At 40.3% G+C, this 24,459-nt stretch overlaps 1 protein-coding gene across 1 annotated transcript in view; it reads right to left on the reverse strand.

Moving 5' to 3' along the window:
* DNER (delta/notch like EGF repeat containing) overlaps positions 1-24,459 on the reverse strand; it is a 263,614-nt gene that overhangs the window by 14,684 nt on the left and 224,471 nt on the right. Inside the window, exons 8-10 of the mRNA XM_060242264.1 lie at positions 23,603-23,827; positions 9,782-9,904; positions 2,658-2,771 (exon numbers count right to left, since the gene is read on the reverse strand). Of these exons, the coding sequence (XP_060098247.1) occupies positions 2,658-2,771; positions 9,782-9,904; positions 23,603-23,827 (462 nt within the window). The remainder of the gene's footprint in view (positions 1-2,657; positions 2,772-9,781; positions 9,905-23,602; positions 23,828-24,459) is intronic.

Below are 24,459 nucleotides of genomic sequence, written 5' to 3' on the forward strand. Positions count from 1 at the left end.
ATTAGCCCCCTGATGAAGTAAATATAAGTTATATGTCTTCCATTTAAACTTTTTAATAGATTCCACAGAGGTTTCTATGGTTGTTACCACATCTGGGTTTCATTCAGGGCAAGTGGGGCTCATGTAATCTATCATAACAGGGGGGAAATACAGCTACATATACTAAACAATCATGCAAACATATTTCAAGTTTAAGAATATTTTTTAAGGATGACACTCTGATGGAAGCAGCAATAAAATGTTGCACTATGTCATTCAATCTGCCTTTCCATCCCAAATAGTGACTGATATTCTAGTTTATGACTTCCGTGAACCAGAATCACCAATTCATTATTAAATTGTTTGTTTGTTTGCCAGGCTCTGGGCAATGTACATCCAATAAAAGTAACTTTGCAAGAGCAGTGGTTGCCAGTGCTTCAGTCACTTCTTAGCTACACCAATGGTGTGAGTAACTAGCATTCTTTCAGAAATGAGATGTTCAGTCATCTAAAAATAATTTTTTTACAAAAAAGGAGGGGCAAAACCTGAACATGGTATAGGAGGGGAATGGGTAAGGTAGAGGCCACTCTTCCTGTACTCTTTAAAATATATTAACAATGACAATTTTGTGATTGTGAAAAATTTACAGGAGCTTTCACATATAATAAAAATCGTGGGTTAACATAAAACAAAGGATGAAAAATATCTACTCCATAGGGAAAAAGAGAACAGGGAATTCTATACTTCATTATACATTCAACACTAAGACAACATGATATATTAAATATATATATTTAATATATTAAAGCTTCCTAATCTGTACTGAGAAAGCATAAGTCTTCTCTAGAACATAATGTGTCTAATTCACCATGATAGCAGGGCTTTTTTTGAGCAGGAACACAGTTGCAGCTGGTTTGGTGAAAGGGGTGCCTAATATGCAAATGAGTTACTGCTGGGCTTTTTCTACCAAAAAAGCCCTGCATGGTCATACAAGAACACAGCACAGTAATTATTCCTTATTATTAAATCTTGATGAAGACTTTATGATATGGATGTTCATCTCCTACAGTATACTGCAATACATTTTGCATCTTCTTAAATAATAGGAAGGAGATGTAATGTAGAAGGAACTCATTGTAGTGGCTGGTGGCAATTGTTTTCCATTACTTTCCTACGATTTATTCTGTTTGCTATAAACCCTGCAGGTCCTGTTCTTAGCATGCTGTGCTATAAGCCATACACTGTGGCTTATTCTTTCTTCCTCATTAAAACTAACCCTCAAGGAGAAAAATGGTAAATGGTTTGAAGATCCTTGTATGTTATCATCATATGCATTTTAACAATATGTTTTCAGATGCCACTTTAGGGCTTACGATAGCATACATGCTACTTTAGCCTTTTTGAAGTCTGACCGATAACCCATGAATGTCTCTCCTGAGATTCCTCTTTTTGAAAAGCAGAAATAGCTAACTTTGGGTCAAATGACACATTAATAACACATTAAAGACTTGGATCTGGGTTCTCCAAACCCAACTCATGTTCCACACAGTCACAAAGCAGCTGTGGAGAATGGCTCCTTTTAAAAAGCAGAGCCTCAAATTGGCTCAGAATGCCTCTCCCTCCAGCAATTTTCCCATGTAAAAAACAGTGCTGGGGGTGGGGAGGAGTTACTTCCCTGATTTTGTTGCTTCTTGTGCACAGATACTTTGTATGGAGAAACAAAATTGGTGAAACGACTCCTCCCAGAAGAGTTTTTGTGCAGGGAAATGGCTTGCGGGGAGGCAGGAACGCTTCCTTCCACCATGGTGCCATTTGGAACCCATTTAGGCTATCCTCTGAGGTGAGACCATTTCCACAGCTACTGCTGTGTAGTTAGCAGTCATGTGTAGTTTGGGCCTTTTGTGAGCTTTGTCAGCTTATTGTCTAAGTGGCTCAGTGTCTGGACATCCTTCTGGCCCAGAGACAGTCAAGTCACACAGTCAGTAGGTGTTCCTCCCTTTGACAAAGAAACAGTCACCACAGTAACCCCAGGATGTATTTTTCATTACTTGCCTTCATTCCAGAAGGTGCATTTCTCATCATGATGAATCATTACCATGCAGAGATTTTTGCTTTCAACAGTGTTGCTTATATGCAGTATCTTGCTTCTGCTGCAAATTAACTATCTTTAAATTCCCATGTCCTTCTCCTTAAAAACATGGCTTCTCCCACAAGAGAGGACAAGGCATATTGCCTGTAAAGGCTTTTCGCAGAATGAACATTTTAACTTTTCAATTGATAATGTAGACTAGATTGGGTATCACCCAACCACAGGTGTTTCAAAAATAAATGTTATGAACAAGAAGTTCTTTGTTTAGTCAAGCGTTGGTTTTAGCAAAGAGAACAATTTCTGTGTGCATTTATTATAGTAAACTATTAAACCAAAAACATTAATGTGAATACAGATAGTCAGGCTCATTTGATAGAACACTTTTACCTGCTTTATATTGTATTTATTAGAACTACAATGAATATAATTAGTACCAATTTTAAATTTTAAAATGAAATATATGAAAATTGGTCAATTCTTCAGTTACATATTATAATGCGCAGGTGGCAAAGCATTTACTTGAAAACTGGCTCATTTTCTATACTCAGGTTAATAACTATCCATATTACAGTGGTTACAAATTACATACCTGTAAATCCAGGGGCACAGATACATGTAGCATTTAGCCCTTCACTGTCACATGTACCACCATTCTGACAGCTGATGTTAACACAAGGATCTTTGTACAATTCACAGTGCCTGCCTGAAAACAGTAAAAGAGAATAGATGCTCTTAATATTGTATGGGCTGAAGGAAGGGGGAATCAAACATGAAACATTTCAGGTGAGTAGCTGCGTTGGTCTGAAGCAGCAGAACAAAGTTCTATATGAGATAATTTGGGTCCGGTTATTTCATGACCAGTGGAAGAAGTCTATCAAAGGAGGGAGGGGAAATCACAGGGACCAAGTTGTACTTATTTTGCATTATCTGCACTGTCCTAGTCTTGGAATGTTTGGGAATTGAATTCAGCAATTCCACATAACTTCAATGGATTTAGGCTGCGGTCGCACTCACCATTAAATCCATCCCTAACCCATCACTATTATACCCGCAGCTTTTTTACAACGAATTTCCTGATCAGACATCCCTCCATCCTTCAGTTCTAAGCAGCGTTGGTCCCGTCGCTGGTTGATCAGAGGTCTCAACCGGACCTCATTTTTTGAGATGGCATTCCACACTTGCGCAAGTGCAGTAGATGGGATAGTGTACTTGGTGTTTTTTTTTTTTAAAGGTGGCAGAAAAGGTGGGTGATCTGCCTCCCCCCCATTTAAACACCCAGAAAGGAAGGGGAAGCCCAGGAACTCTCTTTGCTGTCTCTCCGCCTGGCGGGGAGACAGCAAAAGTGGGTGATCTTCCTCCCCCCCATTTAAACACCCCGACATGGTGTTTAAATGGGGGGGAGCACGGCAACTCTCTTTGCTGTCTCTCCGCCTGGTGGGGAGACAGCAAAAGTGGGTGATCTTCCTCCCCCCCCCATTTAAACACCCTGCCGTGGTGTTTAAATGGGGGGGGGAGCACGGCAACTCTCTTTGCTGTCTCTCTGCCTGGCGGGGAGACAGCAAAGATGGGTGATTTTCCTCCCCCCCATTTAAACACCCCGCCGTGGTGTTTAAATGCGGGGGAGCATGGCAACTCTCTTTGCTGTCTCTCCGCCTGGCAGGGAGACAGCAAGGTGGGGGATCTTCCTCCCCCCTCCATTTAAACACCCCGACGTGGTGTTTAAATGGGGGGGGAAGCACGGCAACTCTCTTTGCTGACTCTCCACCTGGCGGGGAGACAACAAAGGTGGGTGATCTTCCTCCCCCCTCCATTTAAACACCCCGACATGGTGTTTAAATGGGGGGGAGCACGGCAACTCTAATTGCTGTCTCTCCGCCTGGCGGGGAGACGGCAAAGGTGGGTCATCTTCCTCCCCTTGCAGGGAGACAGCAAAGGTGGGCAATCTGCCTCCCCCCCCCGCATTTAGGAAAGGTCCCCTGTGCAAGCACCAGTCGTTTTCGACTCTGGGGTGACGCTGCTTTCACAAAGTTTTCATGGCAGACCTTTTACGGGGTGGTTCGCCATTGCCTTCCCCAGTCATCTATACTTTCCCCCCCAGCAAGCTGGGTACATATTTTACCATCCTCACAAGGTTGGAAGGCTGAGTCAACAACTGCTGGCGCAATGATATCCTTTGGAATGGGCTCTCGCAGGGAAGCGGATGTGCGCTTGCAACAAGTTGGCTACAATGGAGCGTTCAAACATAGAAAGTACGTGCGAGAGTCATCAGAAGCATTCTTATTCTGGATTTAATGTACTATCAAAAAAGTCCACGTCTCAGTCATGGCAGTTCGGGATACGAATGAGCCAACGACCATTGCCAGATGCTGATGTTTGGACAACCGCATAAAATCCGATATGAATCTGGCTTTCATCCATGCCCATCTCATCAGTTTATGTGCATCTGACCTTGGCCTTAGATGGGTATAACTATGTTTAACCCTGACCTAAATGGCCCAGGCCTAAGCAGGGCTGGTCCTTGTAATTACTTGTATGGGAGACCTCTAAAGAAGTCCAGGGTTGCAATGCAGAGGTTGGCAATGACAAACCACCTCAGTTCATCTCTTGCCTTTAAAACCACATGAGACGTCATCTGACATTAGCCAAGATTTGATGGTTCACACAGATTGAGAGTTACTTTGACGACCCAAGAAAAAAACCCAGATATTGGACACCTATGATATTAGACAAAAAGATTAATGTGGATACAGATGGTCAAGCTGATTTGATAGAACACTTGTAACAACACGGTTGAGAAGCAATAGACTTTAACCCAGGGGTGTCAAAGATACGGCCCACAGGATAGAACTGGTCCCTGCAGGGCTCCTATCTAGCCCACAAGCAACTGGCTCTCTCATGCATCCTTCTCTGGGGCTGCTGGTACATCACAGCTTGCTTTCTCCCTACTGTCCATCAATAGCATGGGAGAAATGCAAAGCCAAGTCTCCCTTCCCTTCATTGGCTGAGGTCTCCTCCCCCCCCCGCCCCCGTTCCTTGTGAGGAAAGGTGGTAGAGGGAAAGAGCCAAAGAGAGTGCCCACACACAAGAGAGAATGAAGTCAGAGTCCCATGGCATCTTTAAGACCAACAAAATTTTATTCAAGGGATAAGCTTTTGTGTTCTCTTTTCCATAGCTTCAGTAATCCAGCTTCATTCACAATTTAACTAACTGCTGCATTCAACTGTCTCCATCAGCTCTCTTTGGCTGCACTTAGGGAGAGGTGGATATCTATGGTTTCTCTCTCTTTTTTATAAAAAGGGGGATAGCTAAAGCAATCAAGTTTGATCCTGCTTTTTGAGGTGTCCCATTGTAGCCCCCCCCCCTTCAATTGCTTCCTGAGTCATTTTGCAAGAGAGAGAAAGAGCCAATCAAAAGGACTAGGAAGTTTTCAGTGGCTGTTCTTTATAGCAGCTGTTGGGGAGTGGAGGTGGGTGAATGTCCAGAGAATCAATAACCCCCCCCCCCCTTGTATATTTTGCTCTGTAGTCTTTGCCAAGAAGGCAAAACATTCAAGTGTCCAGTTCTTCTTCATTTGCCTGCCTGCCTCTCTCTTCCCTCTGTTGCATTTCTGAGTGTGGATGTTCACCTGAAAGTCACTCTCCTGGGTGGCTGTCCCCATCTGCCTGTTCTCCCTTGTTGAAGACTTTGGGAATGTGCCACACAATAAATATGTGAGGGTCAACCAATGGCTTTTAGGAGGCTTTCAATGTGTGTGGATTTACTGATGGAAAAAAAGGAGAGGGGGGAGAAGAGGACAGAACTGATAAGATTTGTTATTACTCTGATGTATAGCACCACAACGTTCTTATGTTTTTTATGGTTTTAATATGTTGTATTTATTTTAGTTGCCACTTGGCTTGTTAGCTGCCCTGAGTCTGCTTGCAGACAGGGCAGGATATAAATCTGATCTGATCTAATAAATAAATAAATAAATCCCTCCAGTCTGTTTCTTGCACTTTGGCCATGCAACTTCCCAGTTCGCTTGGCACATACTGAATTCTGTGCAATTGGAATAATATTTTGGTGAGGTTGTGGGAGGGCTAAGGTGTGTGTGTGGCTTGATTGGGGAGGGAGAGAGGAAGCTTCCCCCCCGCCCCCCGCCCCCCCCCGGAGATTGAATTGCCTACAGACAGAAAAATGCCAGTCCTCTCCATGAAACACAAACCTTCACAGTGAAGTTGCAATGGCACAGAGGCAGTTTGGAGGAGTTTGAATTGCTTTCACTTTGCAAACTGCAAGATTTCTTTTTTGGGGGGTGGGGGGTGGGAACAAATCTGAGGAAGAAGGCTGACATCCCCCCTCCCTCAAGTCTCCTAGCTAAGGAGACAGAGTGTAGAAGGCTGCAACTTTGGACAACATAGAGGTGCTGGTAGTAGAGAAGAAAGCTATTTATTATTGGAAGCATGACTTTAGCAATAATTCCCTCTCCTCAAATTCCCCCCACCTCTGTTCAACAGTGTTCTCTTGCTCAATATAGATGGGTTTCTTAATGTAAATCCTACAAATGGCATTCCTTCTTTTACAGCAATGTGGGGGAAAGCTAAATAAAACCTTTACAGTCATTCCCCCACTGTTGATGCTCATATGTGAAAAATGGAAAGGCAATTTTTAAATGGACATATATCAGGTTTTGGATGGGTTCAAGACAAGAAAGGCTGTTTTAAACATGCTTGTGACAGGTTTTTGTATAAGGAAATCAGGTAGGTATATATTTGGCTGAACAGAGGGCAACAAAATTATCTCCTACTTCCTGTTCCGGGGCTGCCACTGCCGCCTATCTCATTACCAAATGCTGGTATCTCCATGCTTACTACCCCTCTGCATATTATACCCAAGCCAATCAAGTCTGCTATTGTCATTCACCTGCTATTGCCATTCAACAACCACCTTTAAAAAGTTTGTATCTTCAGTATTTCATGTCATATTTTATGGCATGTATGGCCCAGCCTGACAAAGTGACATTTATGTCAGATCTGGCCCTCATAGCAAATGAAAAAGCAGGAGTCAAGTTGCACCTTTAAGACCAACCAATTTTTATTTAGAATGTAAACTTCCGTGTGCTCTTAAGCACACTTCACCAGACGAGGAATCCAGCACAGTGAGCAAAGCCATACATAGCTGAGCAGAGCCATACATAGCTGGTAGGCAGTGGCCCAGAATGCAACATGGTACAGATTTAAGAATCAATAACAGTGAAGTAAAATTATCTGGTAGGCAATGGTTTAGAATGTAAAATGGTACAATGACAGAATAGTAAAATGGACAAATTGAGCAAACCTTTGATATGAGTAACATGAGCATGTGAAAGCAACAAAACAGCAGTATGCAGTAAAATTAACAAATTGAGCAAACCTTTGATCTGAGTAGCATGAGCATGCGAAAGCAACGAAACAGTAGTATGTCAAAATGTGAGATTGTCAATGACAATGGGAGATGGGTTCAATATATGTAATGGGATAAGCAACCAAAGTCCCTGTTTGAGTGTGTCAATACAGCTAAAAGATAGTGGATAAGATACATTGGATAGTGATGTTCTTGTCCACCTATTTACTTTTTAACATGTAAACATCATTCTAGTTTGCCATAGGAAAAAGGAATTCAATAAAATATAGTGAAAATGGGTAGAGCATATGTAATGAGATATACAGCCAATATCCCTATTTTGAGTATGTCAATACAATTAATTATAGACAATTCTAAAAGAGAAACATATTGGAATACAGTGTATGCATAGCTATACTCACTGAGAGTGGGTTTAGCTTCTGTAATGAGATAAAAAACCTCCCCAGAACTGAACAGGGATACTGGTTTTTTATCTTATTACAGAAGCTAAACTCATTCTCAGTGAGTATAGCTATACATCCACAGTATTCCAATGTGTATCTCTTTTAGAATTGTGTATCAGTATATTTATTTGTATTGACATACTCAAAATAGGGATATTGGCTGTATATCTCATTACATATGCTTTACCCATTTTCACTATATTTTATTGTATTCCTTTTTCCTATGGCAAACTAGAATGATGTTTACGTGTTTAAAAGTAAATTAGGTGGACAAGAACATCACTATCCAATGTATTTCTCTTTTAGCTGTATTGACACACTCAAACAGGGACTTTGGTTACTTATCCCATTATATATATTGAACCCATCTCCCATTGTCATTGACAATCTCACATTTTGACATACTACTGTTTTGTTGCTTTCGCATGCTCATGCTACTCAGATCAAAGGTTTGCTCACTTTGTTAATTTTACTGCATACTGCTGTTTTGTTGCTTTCACAAGCTCATGCTACTTATTTCAAAGTTGTGCTCAATTTTACTATTCTGTCATTGTACCATTTTACATTCTAAACCACTGCCTACCAGATAATTTTACTTCACTGTTATTGGTTCTTAAATCTGTACCATGTTGCATTCTGGGCCACTGCCTACCAGCTATGTATGGCTTTGCTCACTGTGCTGGATTCCTCATCTGATGAAGTGTGCACACAAAAGCTTACGTTCTAAATAATGGTTGGTCTTAAAGGTGCAACTTGACTCCTGCTTTGTTCAACTGCTTCAGACCAACACGGCTGCCCGCTTGGATCATAACAAATGAGTTCAACACCTCTGCTTTAATCCTTTCCATCATGGTCAGAGTAATCTCAAAATGTTCTGTATATTTTAGAAGCGGATAAATAATGTGTGCATACAGGTTGGGACTGCACAGAAGATTTCCATGTGCACAACAGTCCTGGCACAAACAGAAGTGCTCAAATTGCTCCTTGCCCTCTACTTGCACTATGTGAAAGTTTTTGTTTTGTCTATTATTCTTTTGGTATGTGCAGAAGAGAATGCAAGATATTTCTTCTGATACTATGTCAAAAAGAAATTAAATAAAATCATGTAAACCATCTCTTACAATTTTTTTGTTCCACATGCACACTATTATCTTGTTTAAAATGTTGTTGAAATGGTAAGTGTCAGTACAATTTTTGCACTGTTGCCTGTGCAAGCAGAACTGTGGAAAGTACATTTTAGTTTCCATGCCCGTATCACTGGATCCAAGCCACGATTCTTCCAACTATGTGCATATAAACTATTTATGATGTGCTCTCGGAGAAGAAAAGTATACTGCTACCTACTCCCATCATTCAATCAATTCTTTTTTTTTAATCAATTTTCCTTGAATGCTATCGGTGTCTCTCCTGCATATTCAAGAAAATCGCTCACCTTTTTCTCTTCAAAGTGAAATTGACTAGATCAGAAATGGCTTTTGATTCTAGTCTAGTTAAGTTTATTGCTCTATCAAATTGTATGAGATTAATGGATGTGGCTGTAATTAGAAGAAAAGCACCACCACCAACCCTACATTTGTAAAGTATCAAGCTACAATTGCTGGATCATGCCTTAAGCTATGTGTTAATAAAAGGGAAATGCTATCTACAGAAGTCATTGTCTGCACAGAGCCAGGTTCAGTCAGAAGGACAAAAGCTGTCAGAGAAGTCATACACTATAGACAGTGTTTCCAGATTACACACCAATCTTCACAGTTTATTTTTAAGAGACTTCTGCATAATTTTTTCATCAAAATTGCCTAAATAAATAAACCATATATTAGAGAGAAACAGATTAGCTGGGTTTATGGTAAGGCACAAACTGACCAGTGTTATACAATACATCTCTTACCTTCATATTCAGCAAGGCACACACATTCATAGCTATTGACAAGGTCTCTGCAGGTGGCACCATTTTGACAAGGGGCTGAAAGACATTCATTATATTCCTCCTCACAATAGAGTCCATGATAACCTAAAACATGCAATAAGGAAAGGGGTGGGGAGAAGAAGCATTCTTCAACAAATGGTAATATCATTAGTATCACAGAGCAGAAATGAAACTGACAATAATAAACACATACCCCTTTAAAGTAGCTTTGCTACTAAATATACAGGAAAGAGCTGGGAGCTGGCTGTTATAGAATATCAAGGCCTCTTGTATATTTCACACGTAGAAACAAACTGACTACATGGTCAGAATTTATTTTCTGCAATAGTATGTGTACTACTGAGAGGAAATATTAGTCAGACTACTAATGCCTAACACTGCCATATAAAAATGAGATCTGATGTTCATAGTTCAATGCATGAGTGGCAACTCACTAATGAACTACATAATGTTCATAATCACAGTGAGAAGTCAAGGGCAGCTAGTATGAAGTAGATTCTAACATGGCAGCCTGAAGATATTGTAGGTGGCTGGCATGGCTGATTCCAAGTGATACAGTAGGAAGTAATGTTACTTCACAGAGAAACAAACAATAAGTACAAATTTGATCCATCAAATATTAGAGTTGCTTATATTGTGTCCACTTGTTATTATTCCACTAAGAATCATTTTTCACAGAATAAGATGCTGATTACTCATTCACATAACTTCTATTATGAGCCCATTGTATTTTTCATCACACACAGCACTTTGTTCCGATTTGTGTGTAAAGAAAAGAGGAGTTACTTGTTCCTTTTACTATTTCCACACTTCTAGCAAAGTCTTCCTATGTTTGAGCTCTATCAACAGCTGTACAACCTTTATCCATTTCCAAGAAGTTAGTGAATCTCTTTAAAGGTTCCATTTAAGTAGATATTGTGCCGTAGCAATGGTTGCTGAATTACAGCTATTATTGTACCTGACCAGATGCCAGCTGAATATCCCCCACTTCACTGAACTAGAGAGGCCTTTTATGTTACATCCTGGATCACTTGAAACAATACGAACATTAATATCAGGCCACAGTCTGTTTTCTAAATGCTTAGCTGAATAAAGCATTTAGAAATCTTGCCTGGATTGAAAGATCCTACTTGTCAGCTTCCACCATCAGTTAATAGAAGAAGCTCCAAACATAGAACAACTACCAACATATTATTGGTTTTTAACATTCATCAATAATGTGGCTTGGATCTCAAAGGTTTACAAGAAGAAACTTCTCAGGAAAAGAAGGAATAGCAATTTCCTCCTGTATCTACAATTTCCTCAAATGTCCCCATGGAGCGTCCAGAGAATGCTGGCAGTCAAAAGATTATCCAAATAAACTTTTGATTAGGAATGCCCTTTGCTTCACAGCAGCATCCTTGAATTTAAGCCACTGTTACTAAAGAAAATTAAGATCTGCCAAAGAGTGTTTCATTCACAGGGTAGGGCACAGGAGAGTTTCACTAATAAAAAATCCATTCTGGAAGCATTAATAAAATCTTTACTCCAATCCCCTCCAGATCTGAATGATTATTCTGTGTCTAATTTGGGGGGGGGGGGGGGCAGTGGTACAGCCTCAATGACCGAATAAGTGGGACAGCCTCAGTTCCAGATACTGAGGGATGATATGGATTATCTAGATCTTTTTTCATTCAAGTTTCTGACATGGCTCTCCCTTAGTCACCTGCTGGATGATCTTCACTGTGCAGATGACTCTCCTGTCTGAAATTATTAATACCAGCATTCACTGTGCACCATTAGCTAGGACAGTACTCGGATGCATTGACTTTCAGTAGTTCTGGTCTTTTTGGGACCCAGTTTCGGAAGACAGTGTCAAGAACCTACTGCTCTATCCCTTAGCCATTGGATTATGTACAGTGATGTACAGTGTCCCCAGAATGCTGAATGCATACATCTGTGTCTTTTCTTTCTATCCCATTCCTGGAAAGCTGTAAAACCCCCTTTATTGGTATCAAGAGATGAAATGCTAGATGTGGGGAGAGGGGACTGATACTTATGCTGTTTGTCAGAAACAAAGAACTAGAATTAGGTTTACAACAAGTACCTGATAGGGTTACAGTCCCCCTCAGCAGGGTGTAGGATTGTGTTTTACCAGCTGAATAGGCTTGTTATCAGCAAATGCTCCTGGAAAGTACAGAACCAGTAATATTCTGTAAATAAACCTTATGTGAAGCTACAAAGTGTGACAGTATGTGCTCTAACTGGAATTTGTGGAAGAGAAATTTATCAGTTCATAAAGTTGCTGCAGAGGACATATACCATCAGATTGTGAAATTGAATGGACATCGTTAGCTATCAGTTTATTTCTGGACTCAATTCTAAAGCTCTGTGTACACCATGAAGCCCTAAACACTTTTGGACCGGCATACCTTAGGGGCTACCCCTACCTATATTATTGGAGATAAGCTGTTGTTCCCATCCTATGAATACCCAGTTTAACAAAAAAGAATCTGATGTGCACTTGCAGTGGTTTCCGGACTTCAAAACAACCCTGTTACCTTCCTGAGGTGGATGAAGACTGCTCTATTTCAGAGGACATTGGGTGATAACAGGGTGAACTGATTCTCTGACATAGTACTGGTGTCTTTATTGCCAATTACTGGCTTTCTATTACTATTGTATTGCTATTTTACAATCTGACAATTCAGACTATAAAACAGAAACCGCAGAAATTGTAATTAATTGCATGCCTTTTTAAAAGTTATGCATGAATTACCCTCAATATATGCACACATCTGAATTTTATATAATTGAAAAAGCTTTTCCCCACAATAAATATTCATTGTGGAGAGCAAATACCATGAATTGCACGTTAATCAACCTTCTTTTGTAGATAGCCACTATGCTATACCCCATTTTTCCACTAGAGGGAAGCTCCCACCTATTACACTTCTAAAACTTCAGTATCTCTTCACCCTGCTAGCTTGAAAAATGTCAGCTCCAGATTTCCTAATGCCAGTTGCAAACCTGCTAATTATATGAATGGCCTAAAAATAGCTGATTACCCATGAATAAATTTAATTAGCATTTTAAATTTTATATTCCTTAACTGTACTCATTTTAAAAATGCATGTTTAGGAAAGATTTTTAAAACATGCAAGGGATGATGCAACACTGTCCTTGCATGCAGCTGTGCATATGTGCAGCTCTTTATACACATGCCCAGTTCAATGTGCTGAAGGGCAGATCTTTGCATATTGTAACCAAGAGGTCCTGCCTGTTCATATGGAGCACCCCAATAGCTAGAGAGAAAATGGGGCTCCTATTCCTGGAAACAAAATGGAGTCTGATCAGAAACAGGCCAAGAAAATACTCCATTCAAAATGGAGTAGATCCAATAGTGAGCTTGTTCTGATCCCCACCTAAAGGCACCCTCTGGACATGGCCCTCTTCCCCGCCCAAACAGAGTGCTTAATAACAATGGGGACTGCTGGTAAGTACTGTTCACACCCTAATCCTCAGCTACTGATTAATCAGCCACCTCCCTGGCTCTTTGCATCAACTCAGCTTTTCTTTGTCTAATGCTATAGTAATGTCTGATGCCTAGACAAATTCTTTGTTCTCTATGCTTGCCTCTCATCAGGGGTATCTTTGCTAAACCGCCCAAACCATCAACTGCATCCTGATCCATTGTAATCTAAGGGTGGACATTACTAAACCAGCACTATCTGTTGTTACCTGGAGATCCATTCAGGTGACCAGAGTCAGTTCTGCTCATTGGCCTGAGGTAGGCACCCAATCAGATACCTAGAAAAGACTCAACACTGCCCACATCACAAGCCAGACCCTTTTTTGGGAGGACCTTTTCCAAAAATAATATAACAAGGGAGAAAGCTTCATCTCTCTCTTCAAGCTGAGCACATGGAACCAGATGCGTGCCCCCCCCCCATTACTCTAAGTAAGGGGGCCCACAGACATGGCATGTAGTAAGTGCATGGCTGCATCTTCTAATTGTGACTGGACCCTAAGCCACCAGGATCAGGTCGTATATCTTGTCTATGTTTTTACCCTTGTGTTACCCCCTATCAATTTCATATCTGTTTTCTTAGGTCTGTATGTGTGTTCTATAGTTTTCTGTAATAAAAGCATTATTTTACTTAATTAGTGTCCTCTGTCAATTTAGTAAAAATTTCTGAAAGCAGTATCCTGTATACATAGATTCTTGATTCCTTTTGAGCCATAGTTGTCCACCTATTAATTCCCCAACTTCTTTGAGGGCAATTTGGCTTACAATACGCTGGATGAATGCAGAGAGCAATCAAAGACAGCCAAACCATGGTTAACTAATGATAATAAAAGCCCTTAAACAAATCTACTGACCTATTGGTGGGGAGAGAGACAGCAAGGAGGCAGATTGTACTGTACTGCTGGCGTAATTCTTTCAACTCTCTGCTATTATTGAAGTTCTGGCATCACTTAGTTAACAAGATCAATGAAAAAGCAAATATTATCACAGCTTTTGTGCTTGATCAGCAGCTAAATTGCAATGGGTAAGATCAGACAAAGCAATCAATCTCGATATGCAGCTCCTAAATTCCTGGAGCTGCATCACAGACCATCCATCACTATGGTTCCATATATTTCACCAAAGAGCGCCTTCAAATGGGAATTCTTTTATAGAGGAAAGGGATAAAGTTCAGTTACTGATAAAATGGTTTCTTTGGACAGCAAAATTTCTGAAGCCTCACTTGAAATTACTATTTTTCAATGTTCTATGTATAATATTGTCAAATGTGATACTTTAAATCATTTTGAAATCATACTAGCAAATCTTACTTGCATTTTCCTGAGATCCTCAATTAATGGAAATAATACACCTATTTTTCCAGAGATTACCCGAATCATGAAAATGTGTATCCAGAAAATTCAAAAATTATTTCTTCCCATTGAGCATACTGAGCAGTGACCATAACTCTGAAATCCTGAGCATGATTTTGCAGTGATCTATGAACTGAAGTATGCTCATGGCACTTAAAAAAAAAATCCCTGGCAGCTACAGACTCAGATACCAGAGGAAAATTAAGAGGAAAGAAATTTTGCTATTCAAAATCATTGAAACAACACCACCACCACCCTCCCCCGGAGTAATCATAGGTATCTGCCCATCCTAGCTTATTCTTATGTTTTCTGTATATTTGTTTAATAATTTACATTAAAAAATAGGTGAGGGATAGAGATAGCAAAGTATTGGAAAGCTTTGGCAATTCCATGAGAATCACAGAAAGCCATAAACAAACTAGTTAGAAAGAGGGAAGTTGACTGTTAGAATCACTGGTATGGTAAACCTGGAACCCGTATCAATTTAGCAGAGTGCACAAACAGGCTACACACAGCAGAGCTTCTTTGTTCTGTATGTGCTAGCAATACACAGAGCCACCTGCCAGCTTCAAACTAATAAAGGGTTCTTTGTTTAGTGAACTACATTCTAGAGATGAGAGATGAGAGATAGGAACAGAATCTAATTCTCACTACCTGGATAGATGCAGATGGAAATTATATCCATGGCACCAAAGATAGAGGGCAAACATGCTCCTTCTTTGTGTGTGCTGGAGAGAGAAGTGTGAATGGAAGGAAGAAATTCCCTGAGAGTGTCAGTCTACATATCAAAAGGATAGAGGCAAAAGAGTAAACAGGAAGGAAACTCACAGTTTGCAAGGCAAATTTTGCCCATCTATCTCACTCTTTTGTAACTCCCCTACCTCTCTGGAGACTGAGGCTAAGAGACTCTGTCTGGTCTTTCTCTTCCAACAGACTTTTGCTTGCAACTGCTAGAAAACAGGCAGCAGGGAATCAAGGGTAAAAGGTTCTCTGACCCTGAATCCCCTCACAGAGAAATCTAGACGTGAGGGAGAAAACTTCCAGTCTAGCTTTCTTTTTTATACTGATTGCTGAGGTCATACTGGATCCAGTTTTATTACTGGAGAAGCAAGTTAATACAGCTGCAAAAAAGGCTTTCTACCAACTTAGCCTAGGCTGTAAGATGGACCTGTACCTTGATATGCCTGATTTAGGTGCCTGGATCCATGCTACAGTAACATCAAAACCAGGACTTTTTATGTAGAAAAGGCCCAGCAGGAACTCATTTACATATTAGGTTACACCCCTGACATCACCATTGCTTCACACGGCTTTTTTGTAGAAAAAGCCCAGCAGGAACTCATTTGCATAATAGGCCACACATCCCGACACCAAGCCAGCCAGAACTGCATTCCTGCGCATTCCTGCTCAAAAAAAGCCCTGATCAAAACTATACTTCTGTAATGCACTGTACATTAGTCTCCCCTAGGGTTGCCAGGTCCAACTCAGGAAATATCTGGGGACTTTGGGGGTGAAGCAAGGAGCAAGGTTGTAACAAGCATGATTGAACTCCAAAGGGAATTCTGGTCATTACATTTAAAGCTGTGGTGTTCCTTTTAAATGTCTTCCCTTCATTGGAAATAACAGAGGATGGGGGCACCTTCTTTTAGAACTCATAGAATTGGACCCCCGGTCCAATCTTTTTAAAACTGGAGGGGGTTGAGAAAAGGCACCAGGTGCATCTACCTCAAAAAAACAGCCCCCCAGAGCCCAGATACCCACAGACTGATTCTCCAGAGGGAATAATGGAATGCCCAGCAGACATTCAACCCCCTCCCCTTTTCTGATAACCCTGAAGTGGGGGGAAGGCTTCCAAACCAGGGGATCCCCTGCCCCCAACTGGAGATTGGCAACCCTAGTCTTCTCTGAAATTAACTCAGAATCTCCAAATGGCCCAGAATGCTGTGACTTGACTGTTAGTTGGAGCACACATATTATTCCCATTCTGCAGAAACTAAATTAGCTGCCCATTTGTTACCAAGCTCAGTGTACTGGCCCCAGTGGGTCTGGTGCTGGCAGGAGGCAGAAGGTTCATGGGACAAGCAGGCAGAGAGCACCAGGTAGTCACTCACAGCAAGAGTTCAGGCAGTAGAGTGGTCAAGAGACAGTCCAAGGTTCAGGATTCCAGAAGGGGAGTCATCAGGCAGCCCAAGATTCAAGGGTTCAGAAGTCAAATTGTCCAGGGTCCAGTCCGGGTTCAGAGCAGCAGAGGTTCCAGTCAGAGGGTCAGGATACAAGGTGGTTATGCAGCCATGGTACAAGCTGCATCCACAATTAGCAGCTTCCCTTTGCCTGGATTTATAGCTGGCTCTCCGTGGGCTGTTTAGCCACTGCTACTTGTGCAAGTACTCATCTCTTGCTTCATCTGGTGACAGGTGTCTGTGATTCATCAGACACTCACTATTATGGTTCTCAGGTCTCACGTCCACTGATGGTGCTGGTACTGAAGGGATGTTGGAGGAGCATTGGGCCCAGCCTCCTCTTCCACATCTGGTCTGGATGCTGGCAAATTACTTGCAGCTGGAGGAGGCAGCAGATTGGCTACATCTGGTATGTTGTCAACAGCTTACATCTCCTGTCCTTGAAGACTGATGGGCTCTATCTCAGCTGGGTGTTCCTTCTCTCCACAGGAGGTTTCATTATCAGGCTGGCCATTCATCCAGTCAGGCTGGCTATCAGGGTAACATACTACACTTAGTTTGAGCTATTGACTATCATATAGAAAGACCTTCATGGCCTCAGCCCATCGTATTTGTGAGAACACCTCTCTCCCTATGCTCTGCCATGACAACTTCGCTCATGTCAGTAAGGGCTTCTGTAGGTGCCAATCTGCCAATGGGCAAAATCAACTACCCATACATTTGCTTTCTCTGTTGGGGCTCCCATCTTGTGGAATGGCCTGCCCAAGGAGGTCAATGAAAGCTCTCACTATCCTGGCCTTCTGCAAACTATGCAAAACTATTCAAGAGGCCTTTTCTGTGCAGATAATAGGTGTGCATTGTACAAAATGGTTCACAAACTTACTTGGATAAATGGTTGAGACTATGATCTATATTGGTGCATCGAGCTTACTGTTATGTAATTTTTGTACTGATTAGTGCTATGCTTCCGTTCTTTCTGATGATTTAAGACTTCTAAAATCCTAATGCACAGGTTACTGAATGTCCCATTTTGTTGATTGTACTGACTCACTACATGTAATCCACAAGTCCCTGTGAGAAAGGCAGAGTATAGATAGCATAAATAAATAAATAATTTTGTGGCCTGTATGCAGATTTCTAGAAGGGCATGGAGATGCAGTCAGTCATTTGAGCCCCTTCCCTATCTGTAATCTGAAAGGGTACAGTCCTAAAACAATTTTACCACCTCATCTCTTGTTTGTGACAAGCAGATCTCAGTCTGCTATTTTAACTCTCTCCTCCCCTGTGTGAACAGCAACAGGTACTTTGGTAGACTGTCATTTCATATGACTTCAGAAGCTGCCATAAAGACCTCTTTAATCCACATTCCCACCTCCATCAGCACACCAGCTGCACAGAGTCTATCCAAGAAGCAGCTGCAGCGCAATAGGGAAGAACTCTGTGCTAAAGCCACATTCAAGAAGGTTAAAGTCCCTTGTCTGTGCATTAGTTTGCATGGGAGTGAGTCAGTGTTCAAAGTCAATTGGCTCTTTGCAATACGAGCTCAGTTAAAAATATTGCCCCAATAAAGATTTTGCTGCTGTCCACAGACACAGCTCACAAAACTTCAATTTAGAAAAAAGCAAATTAATTTTAATTAATTTTAATACTCAGCTTCTGACTGCTTGCTCACAAACACAGGCAAGAAGAAAAATCAGATGGAAGAATGTCCTCCCATGCTACTACCAACCCAAATTTTATAACTGCAACCTAACCCCTAGAAATGAGAAAGTATCTTTTCATAAATGGAATACATACTAATTTGTTCTTAGGAAACAGCCTCATAAATATTTCAAAACACAAGAGAAGAAATCTACAGAAATATGACATGCATGGTTCACTTTGTGCTAATGGGAAGCAGAAGGTCAAATGGCCTCAGGGACTCATGTTTTTCTGAGGTGACAGGTATCCAAACTGCCCAAAAAGTTCAACAGAACTTGTGGCTGCCTACCATGTCTCCAAACCAAACAGTCTGTACATATACCAATTTATAACCCCATGTTCTGTGTTATCAGTAGCTAAAAGATATCTTGGGAGTGTGTAGATTATTGACACGGTTGTTTTTACTGTTCAAAGATCAGAGGATGCCTCAAAACACTAGAAGTCTTTGAAAGCATAGTAGCACTGGGAAGCTCTGAAGTGATTCCTTTGCTAGCCTTGATATCCCATGTCACATAAATAAAACATGCTCCATTTTCTGTCACCATGCCATTCGTTCTCATTGTCTGCTGCCTACATCAGACTCACTGATAGGTAATGCAGTGTACCCATGAGGATGATTCTCTGGCTTTCCGCCTCTATCTCCTCATGTCCACCATGTCTTCTAGTGTGGCTTTTTGCTGTCTTTTCAAAAAAAAACCCAACAAAAAAACCCCCTGGTAGTGACTATATATTACTACAGTGTTTTAACACAGGGGAAGACCTGGAAGATAGACAATTGTGCGTGTTCCCCCTCTCTCCACAAGATGCTGCATTTGGGAGGCAAGGCAGAGCTAAATGTCTGTGAGAAAGCAGTTTAAAACATCATTAATAAGTGTTGACTTTCTGTTGATATGACTTATTCATAGAGATGCCACTAGGGGGGGGGGAGACTTATTCATGGAGATGCCATTCTAGGGTTAGACTATGACACCTGTCAACTCACAGTGCTAGTCTGCAATACACAGGACAATATTACAGCCCTGAGCTCTTTTCTGGCTCAGATCTGTTCATTTATTAAAACATTTATACTCCACTTTTCCTTGTGGTTCAGTATGGATTACAATAATAGTTAAAAGAACATTTCCAGTTAAAACAAAAATAAATTAACAAACCCCAAATCTTGTCTCTCCCTTTACAAGACTGGGTTGGGAAGGATCATGACACCCTATGACAGGGCATACAAGTTTGCTCAAAGGCACTGCAATTGGAGTAATTTGGCTGATAGGGGACACATCTATGGATAAAAGCTGGAATGCAGCAGACAGGAGAAACTGTAGGAGGATGAAGCTAAAGGAAGGTATGGTGAGAGTGGCTTGGCAGAGTAAGTAGGACTAGAGGACCTTTTCTTGTTGGGGATACCATCTTCAATGGAATTGATGTTTTTAAGTCTGATTGAGCTTTATATGCTCTAACTTCCATCATGGAATGTAAGAAAAAACACCCAAACATAAAAGCTGGTTGAAAGTCTGCTGAGGGTTGGGAAGGAGAAATTTAGCATTTGCTTATTTGTCAGTATTACTATTACAGTTATTCCAAAAGTATAAACAATTCTTATGATAATACATGGGGGTGTACTTTTTAAAAAGGAAAAATAATATAACAGGATAAAAGGAGTCAAAGCAAATGTACAAGATCGAACATCCCAAATATTTCACATCTAGGAAGAAATATATTGGATTCATTAGAACTATTCTAAACTACTGCATTCCCTGAAAACTAGTTATCTACTAAAGCAGATGAATATCCAAGAAAATGAAGCTGTCTTTGGAGAACTAGTTGTTTTCAACTGGACTCCAGATTCTGACTTGGTAAGAGTTTAAAAGCCACGCCAAACTTGTTTAAAATCTGTCAGAAATCTATTTCAACACAAACAAAACTATTTTTCATCACTTTACTCCAATAGCCCTTAATGATCTGAAAACAAAAGTACCACAAACCTAAAAAAGCAAAAGAAAAGAAAACATTTGATCAGTAGTTCTGCAATGATCACAGAGTCACGTTCTTCCATATCTTTCAAAAACAGAAAAAGGAAAGCAAATGGTGCTAGTTTAGAAAACCAGACATTTACACTTAGATACAAAAATGAGGAAAGCTTGTGCCTTTAATATACTGTGATTGTTACTGTGCTTGTTCAGCTCACTACACAGTGTGGAGAAGCACATACAACCACTGAAACTCTAAGCACTGTGCAATTTTTTATTATTATTTAGTCTACCTGACCAATAAGGCACAGAACAATCAACATAATCTCATCTCATTGTAAAACGAGTTCAATAAACAATGTGAAGAGTTTGCAATTAGATTTCCTGTCAAGTTACTGCTAATAACTTGTTCAAGCATCTCAATTAGTCTACTGACTACAATTTCTCCCAACTGGATTCTAAGTATATATGTTTAAAAATTCTATATATTTTGCATATAAAAGTGCACCATATGCTTTTATTTAATGCAGCAGTTATTTTTATGGTGTCACATCCCTTTTCCTTCAAACTACATTCAGTAAAAGAGATTGGGATTTGAAAAAGACTTGATGTTTAGGGAAAAAATCAGTCCTAAAACAAGACATAATGTTCTGGGAGAATAAAATTTTACTCCCACAGCTGGTTCCTGGAGCCTCCTTCAGCACAGTTTTATAAAGAGGTTCTGACTTTCAAAAGTTCACTCTAGAATACATTTGTCAGCTTTTCATTTGTTCTTGCAAAAGCTTTTTGCTACTACTGATCACAACTAATGTTCTGAGAGTTGTCTTAGAATCCAGGAGGTCTGGCTCTACTTCAACTAGAACACCTGATGACAAAAATATTGCACTTTATTAACATGGCAATGAAACATAAGAAGAAGTAAATCAAGCCCCAGATGGCAAGCATTTCTGGGTCAATTGCTGATGGCAAGCTCTATACTGCCAACAGTTGCTGCCATATTTGTCTTTAAAGTAGCAATAAATACCACTTATGCATTCAACAATATCTCTCAGCAATGAAATAACACACCTTTATATAGTGTCATCACAGGGTACTGTGCCTGTTTGAACATGTTTTTTTTTTTTAATCGAATAGTTTTATATATATTTTATTTTGAATGTTGTCTTAATGCTGAAATGTTTAATGTTTTGATGTTCACTATTCTGTGAGCCCTCTTTTGGGTGGAAAGCCAGCACCGAAATGTTTTAAACAAATAAATATGGTGATTCTCTCTCCCCAGCCCAGAAGGTCACTGAATCCCATCACATTGCATAATCTGCTCTACCTATGAAGCAGTAAAACTCTTTCCACACATCTGAGACACCATTTTCATGATCTGGACCAAAGACATGGAAGGAAGAAGGTGACACATTCCTCTTCTTTACACAAAGATCTGATTATTGCAATGCAAATACAAGGGGTTCAATCCTGACTCCCAGATTTTTTGACAATATTTTGCTAAGGCTTCAAAAACCTTTAGAGCAAGACATGAGCCTCCCCCTTTCTTTACTAACAGTGCAATCCTAAACAGAGTTACACTCTTCTATGCTCACTGGCTTCAATGGACTTCAAAGGCCTTGTTTAGGATTGCACTGTAAAGCAGTAATTGTGCATGAGAAGCTTCCAAACAATTTACAGGCAAACGAATGGAAGTCGCCATAAACTAATTTCAGGGGGGAAAGTCTGCCATTATAAGTTTTTAGATATGAAATATGATTATTTCTGGCTATTCTGAAGATATGGCAGGCAGTAGCACATTTTTTTTACAATCACAACAGTCACTTGTTTTGCAAGAAATACTTCTATATTCAGATATATGCATCTGTTTGCTTCACAAGCAGAAAATTGGCATCTTCTTTTTGGAAAGTGCTTGAGGTAGCTCAGTCAGAGTATCTGAGTTTCAAGCTGTTGTTATCACAAGAAGAAAATGAGCAACTAGGCAAAATGAGGTCTTTTCTAATAGGGTCATGAATCATGCATATTCAATATCATGGTTCCAGTGTGGCTGCATACACAGAACCCTCTTCAGAAAGCAGCAGCTGTATAAATCAGTTGCTTAGGGAGCAAAAGTGGGGATTAAATCCTGCCTTTTCAGATAAAACAATGATACAAATAATTAATGCTTCTAGATGAGGCAACAGCCCCAGAACCTGGAATGGGGATAGCACCTATGCCAAGTACTCCCTGCTGCATGTACATGCCCCCCCCCAAGCTGGATCAGTCTATGTGAGTATATCTGTAAGCAACTTTAAGTGTTAATATCAGTAATTTTTAAAGTAAAGGACCAATCCAGCATCACTATACATCTGAAAATATATGTATATTTCTAGCATCTTTAAATGTTTATTACCAAGCATGACCACTCATGTTTAAACATACGTGTGTGTGTGAGTGTGAGAAGTGCTATCAGTCACAGCTGATTTATGGCAATCCCAGCAAGGGGCTTTCAAGGTAAGTGAGAAGCAGAAGTGCCTTCCTCTGCAGTCTTCCTTGGAGGTTGCCCATCCAAGTACTGACGAGGGCTGTCCCTGCTTAGCTTCTGAGATCTGATGAGATTGGACTGTACCATGCCACCTCCCTCCCACACATCACTGATGTTGTCTAAAACACACACATTACATGTGATTTAGTTTTCTATGAATACAATTAAAATAATAGCTGCAATCACCACTTAAACCTATTTTACTCCCATGAGTTGTCCAAAAACAAATTCAGGGAATAATTGTTTCTGTTAAAATAAACTCTTTGGAAGTTTTTCATGTCTTTGATTTAATTTAATGCCATTAAAAACATTTGGTGCATCACTCTAAAAGTTTGTATCCTAAAGCTTTATCGTTATAATGCAACATGAAATATAAGACAAGCCATATGGAAATTATTTGTATGACGTATTCATTCTGAAACCCAATGTGTCAGTGGCTATTATAATATAGTCAGAACTGTCAGAATGCTTATACAAGACAATAAAATTGAAGTAATTTTAATCAACATGTTTCTAGAAATCAAGAAGATTTGCAAAAATGTGGAAGGGCTGGGCATACCTGGGATACAGAGGCATTTGTAACTTGTTCCAACACTACGGCAAATGCCATGTGCACAAGGATTCAAAGCACAGAAGTCAATCAGCTGGGCACAAGTAGGACCGGTAAATCCTGGGCTACAACTGCAAGAATATGAAGCTCGATCTGTATAACAGGTTCCATTGTTTTGGCAAGGAGATGAAGCACAGGGATTAACTTTGTCTTCACAAGATGATCCTGAGTAACCTAAAAAGAAAAGGTACACAGGACTTACTTGCATGGATCTATGCTACCAAATTTTTAACACAGCACAGATTTTTAGAAACAGGATTTGGTGTCTGAAATTATCTCCGACACTTTGCAGATATGTATTCAAAGATTTCAAATGTGAATGAAACAAGGTGATACATTATTCCCTTTCAGTTTAGCATAGGGTTCTCAGCAAATGCCAGAAGATTTGGAGAAGGGTGCCCAGGGAAGGTGAAGTTTGGGAAGGATGATGCCTCTAGAGGAGTGTGTTGAGCCAATTTTTCCTTTTATTTCTCAATTCCTTAAGGGAGGGAAAGAGGGTTGCCAGCTTTTGGGAGCAGAGGCTTGGGGAGGTGGGAACATTTGTGGATGCTGTGATATAATTCCTCCCACTTCTCTCCCCCCCCACACACCCTGCCCATTGCTCAGTTCATGGGGGGTGGACCCATGAGTCTGCCTGCCATGGTACATCATAAGCCTAGAGGGAAACTGGCTAAAGAATGAAAGTAAAGCCCCAGAGTAGCAAAAGACTTAAGTATTTAACAAACCTTTAAAGTATTTAACATCTGTAATTAAGAACAATATATGAAGTTACAAAGCCCACTATAACAAGGAAAATTTACAAACAA

The sequence above is a fragment of the Heteronotia binoei genome, chromosome 6 (genome assembly GCF_032191835.1).
Source record: "Heteronotia binoei isolate CCM8104 ecotype False Entrance Well chromosome 6, APGP_CSIRO_Hbin_v1, whole genome shotgun sequence".
NCBI classification, from domain to species: domain Eukaryota; kingdom Metazoa; phylum Chordata; class Lepidosauria; order Squamata; family Gekkonidae; genus Heteronotia; species Heteronotia binoei.